Consider the following 1,289-nt stretch of genomic DNA (forward strand, 5'->3'; position numbering starts at 1 on the left):
TCTGGGTTTCAGAGTATATCCTCTGCATCAGACAAAGATGGGGTTGTTTTGTCCTCATGGCTCCCCTGGGTTAGATGCAGCATTAGATGAAACCCCTTCAGAATGAGTAGTTTCCTCCTCATGCGTTGTCTGCTTTGAGTCACTTATCTGCTGTAAAACACAAACAAGCTGTCACCATGCATCGAACGAAAAGCAGACTTAATGTTATTCAAACACTGACACAGCTGTTCTTTCAGCCTGCTTTGCCTGTAGGCTACATTGTCAAAACCCTGAAGTTTGACGAATTATGCATATGAGACCTTTGAATGTGTACTATTTCATAAATAGCTGTTCGTTTTTTATTCAGTGACTGAGACCTCATGACTGCAGGATGTTTTTGTGCAGGTGCTGGAAGTCAAAACCTGCTTTCCACATTGAGTTCCTGCATTAACCATCTGTCTGCCTCTGTCTCCACAGGATCTGGCCTCCATACCTCTACCTGGGGAGGAAGTGACAATATGTCACAAAAAGCTTCTTTTTTTGCCTAAATTAAAAACTATTTTAGAACTAACTGAGATTTCAAAAGAGAGTAATGAAGCCAAACAAACTTTGATTTTAATTTAGAGAAAACCCGCAGCATCTTAAAGCATTCGCATCAGATAAATAGCTTATATTTTCAACAGTATGTGTATGCATATTATAACTCTGTTACTTTTACCAAAAACAGCATATACCTGATAGTTTTGAATTGTCTTTAATAAGATGGCTAGATTCTCCTCGCACGACGCGGTTCTTAGAAGTCACGCCGTTGGGGATTTCAGCATCAGTATTGGTAAGCCACGTCGATTCGGTTTCTCTGGTCCAGCTCTCATGATATCGCGGTTCAATAGCATCTGCTCGACTCCCACCGCAGCCCATTGAAATAAGATGGAGCGCTGCATGCGCTAATAAATGATGCAGACGAGCGCGCGCGATTATGCTCCCTTCCCACGCGCAGCTGTGAGTGAATGAGAGCACCTCGTGCATTTGCCAAACTTGAGATTTGTCATCCTTTACGTCATCAATTTGTTGTGATACTGTGTAGAGGCGATCTGCACCAAAACAGACGAGAGAGGAATACGTTTACGTTTTAGTGACATGTTCTAGCACAAAAAAACGTGTTCACATGCAAACTTTTATATGTATTTATTATAAACCACACACATAGGCTACACACAGGAGTGATGATGAGAGTGCTAGTTTTGTATTTTCCAATTTAATGCAAGATTTTTCATAAATTACAAATCAATGTCAGTGTGGTGTAACCAAGC

At 41.0% G+C, this 1,289-nt stretch overlaps 1 protein-coding gene across 4 annotated transcripts; it reads right to left on the minus strand.

Moving 5' to 3' along the window:
- Positions 1–19: 19 nt before the first annotated feature.
- LOC107579802 (brain and acute leukemia cytoplasmic protein-like) lies at positions 20–971 on the minus strand. 4 transcript variants are annotated; one of them, XM_016265599.1, is made up of 3 exons: positions 714–971; positions 402–478; positions 20–147 (listed from the first exon to the last, which is right to left on the minus strand). In XM_016265599.1, the coding sequence occupies exons 1-3, from the start codon at positions 895–897 to the stop codon at positions 55–57; spliced, it is 354 nt and encodes a 117-aa protein (XP_016121085.1). In that variant the 5' UTR covers positions 898–971; the 3' UTR covers positions 20–54. The 4 variants fall into 4 exon arrangements, with proteins under 4 accessions (XP_016121085.1, XP_016121084.1, XP_016121083.1 ...); XM_016265598.1 differs by having other exon boundaries at positions 20–150; XM_016265597.1 differs by having other exon boundaries at positions 357–478.
- Between the last annotated feature and the right edge of the window lie 318 nt (positions 972–1,289).

Source organism: Sinocyclocheilus grahami, unplaced genomic scaffold, assembly GCF_001515645.1.
Source record: "Sinocyclocheilus grahami isolate Dianchi unplaced genomic scaffold, SAMN03320097.WGS_v1.1 scaffold20338.1, whole genome shotgun sequence".
Classification (NCBI taxonomy): domain Eukaryota; kingdom Metazoa; phylum Chordata; class Actinopteri; order Cypriniformes; family Cyprinidae; genus Sinocyclocheilus; species Sinocyclocheilus grahami.